At 41.9% G+C, this 2,493-nt stretch overlaps 1 protein-coding gene across 1 annotated transcript; it reads left to right on the forward strand.

Moving 5' to 3' along the window:
• Nucleotides 1-719: 719 nt before the first annotated feature.
• On the forward strand, nucleotides 720-2,166 carry LACBIDRAFT_333029 (uncharacterized protein; the record flags this gene model as incomplete). Its single annotated transcript, XM_001887544.1, has 7 exons — nucleotides 720-759; nucleotides 832-892; nucleotides 1,280-1,291; nucleotides 1,345-1,412; nucleotides 1,503-1,954; nucleotides 2,003-2,121; nucleotides 2,148-2,166. The coding sequence occupies 7 exons, from the start codon at nucleotides 720-722 to the stop codon at nucleotides 2,164-2,166; spliced, it is 771 nt and encodes a 256-aa protein (XP_001887579.1).
• Between the last annotated feature and the right edge of the window lie 327 nt (nucleotides 2,167-2,493).

Here is a 2,493-nt window from a genome sequence, read left to right on the forward strand (position 1 = left end):
GTTAGGCATTGTTTGAAAGACATCGTGAGTCTCCATGGATCAATTCAAAAGGAGGGTAGCATTTTTTCTTCTTGCAGAAAAGAAGGACCAATGTTGTAGATGCTTGTTTACTTCCAGACAAACTCTGGGAATCAGCTTCTACAGACATCATGCAATGTTTATTTTAACATTTCTACCTACCTTTTGTATTATACACACTACAAACATTGATGGGGAGTCATTTTACCTCATTCCAACAAATATATTGAGTGAAAAATACATAAAATGGAGAACAAGTTCAAATTTACCCTTTAGAGGAGGATATAAAATTTTCTAGCCCAGAGACTCTATGAAGCTTATAACAATAGCAGGGAGATCCAGCATTCATAATATCTCTTCCTCAAGTTGTGAATTGCTTTCAGTAGGTTGCAGTCATTCAGAATTTCCCACTTTGTTACATCCCATTTTTGGCACTTGTCACAGTCAATTCCCTGCCTTATCCTGAGTTTTCAATTGTTCATCCCCAGCCTTGGTATGTACAATATACACCTTTTTAGCTATGTTTCATACACCAGAGTGTAGTTCTCAAAATGTTTTGTTCTTGTGTTACAGAACTAACTTTGTCCAAAAAATGATGTGACATTCTTTTTGCCCAGTTAGTGTATATCATCGTTCACGCCCTTTTTGTGTTTTAATAAAGTGCTTTTTTTGCTTCAAGCATGCTTTTTTTTGCTTCTAACATGTTTTCCTGCTTCAAGGGCACCCAGCCTAGCGTGCTCTGTTAGTATGTACCCCCTCTTGTGCATGAGTTCTGGTGCTTTTTACTCACTGTGCATAAATTCATTTTTGTAGACACATGTTTACACATGTGCAACCTCCCTCAAGTGGAATTGGCATCCCATTTCTCCAAGGGGTATGCACCAGCAATTGCTGACATATGGGGTAGGGAGGGGGGTGGTAGGTTGAGGTGCTTATCTAAATTTAAAAAAATTATTGACTATTTCACCTTATGAGACTCCAGAAAGTTGCTGTATCTCAATCTATCTAGTTCTTATGAGTGTAGGGGCCACATAGGGGCACAGAGAGCTGTTGGCTTCATATTTTGTCCATGTTTGGTGCATCTGACATCAGTGGCTGGGTCAGCCCAGTTCAACAAACTGTGTTCACACTGCCATTGTCATTCTAACGTGAGCGCTTACCTTTGGCCTGCCTCCTCCTCCTGCTAAATGTCCAATTTGTGCTAACTTTCGGAAGCTCAATGGTCTGCAAGCAGATTTTGTGCTATGCTTTGGCATTGCAGCATGTTGCATGGGTGAGTCCATACACATTTACTTCCATTCTGCCATGTCTCAATTATTTTTTCAGATATATGGGTACCCTCATCATACCACCACCATCTATCTGCCATGCCAAAATCAAAAAGGCCCCAAAAGGTATGTCCACTTACAGGGTTTGCCCAACCATTAATAACTATCAATAGGAACCATCCAAGCATGACACATCAAGCACTTGATGGTGTCCAGAGTGCAATATCACTCTAGGACTCAGCTTTGCCAGCGAGAAGGACTGGACCAAACACGTCGATAGCACTGCTCATAAGACAAATGTCTGCAAAGCTGCAGCCATTCTGACCACAAAAATCAGTTCATTTTTCACCAAGAAGGTGACACCTACTGCCTCCAGTTCAACCAGTACATCCCTTACTCCCATTCATCTTTTCCCCACCATACCAAATCGAGGACCTGTTCGACTTGCTCCTTTGTCAAATGATCCGCACCCGATTACACTCGGAGAAGTCTCAAGCACTCACATAACACTACTTAACAGGTTTAAAGCAGCTATCAATGCTCTTCCCCTCGTCATACCTATTGGGATCAATTCCGAGGACTTAGCTGCATTTTCAGGGAATCCGGTGGCACTGATTGATCCAGACAACAAGCCTTGGGAAGTTTTAGATCAAGTACTAAATTGGTTTGTCAGCTACAGAGCAACACCAGAAAGTCTTTCGACAATCATTTGACAGGGTCGATTTGGGATGGATGGGATGTATGATTGGGTGAAGGCGTGTGTCGAGGGCCTTCATATTGGCGAAGCATTACCCAAGGGAAAGATTCAGCAGCTCATTGAAGCTATGGAGTTGGTGTAAGCTGTTTATTCACATTCAACAGGAAACACCTCAAGTTCTAATGTCTACATTTAAGCAGCCAAGTTCCACATGTCCCAGAGCTAGCACAGACTGTAGGGCCATCCCAAGTGTCATTTAGACTGACTTCTCCCCAGATAATTGAAATCAAAGATGATACACCCACCACTAGGTGCAAAATCACCAGGCCCAGTGGACTGGTGGCTACCACTTTTATCATATAAATAAGGTAACTGCCTAGAGGTCATTGTGTATAAGTCCACAGTCTTTATGATAGGGAATCATTCCAGTTGCCATGTCTTTTCATTATCATAAAGCCTGCGCTTTTTTCATTAATTGTAGGCAAGGCCTTAGACCTCCATCTCATTATG

This window comes from Laccaria bicolor, genomic scaffold (genome assembly GCF_000143565.1).
Source record: "Laccaria bicolor S238N-H82 LACBIscaffold_46 genomic scaffold, whole genome shotgun sequence".
In the NCBI taxonomy this organism is placed as follows: domain Eukaryota; kingdom Fungi; phylum Basidiomycota; class Agaricomycetes; order Agaricales; family Hydnangiaceae; genus Laccaria; species Laccaria bicolor.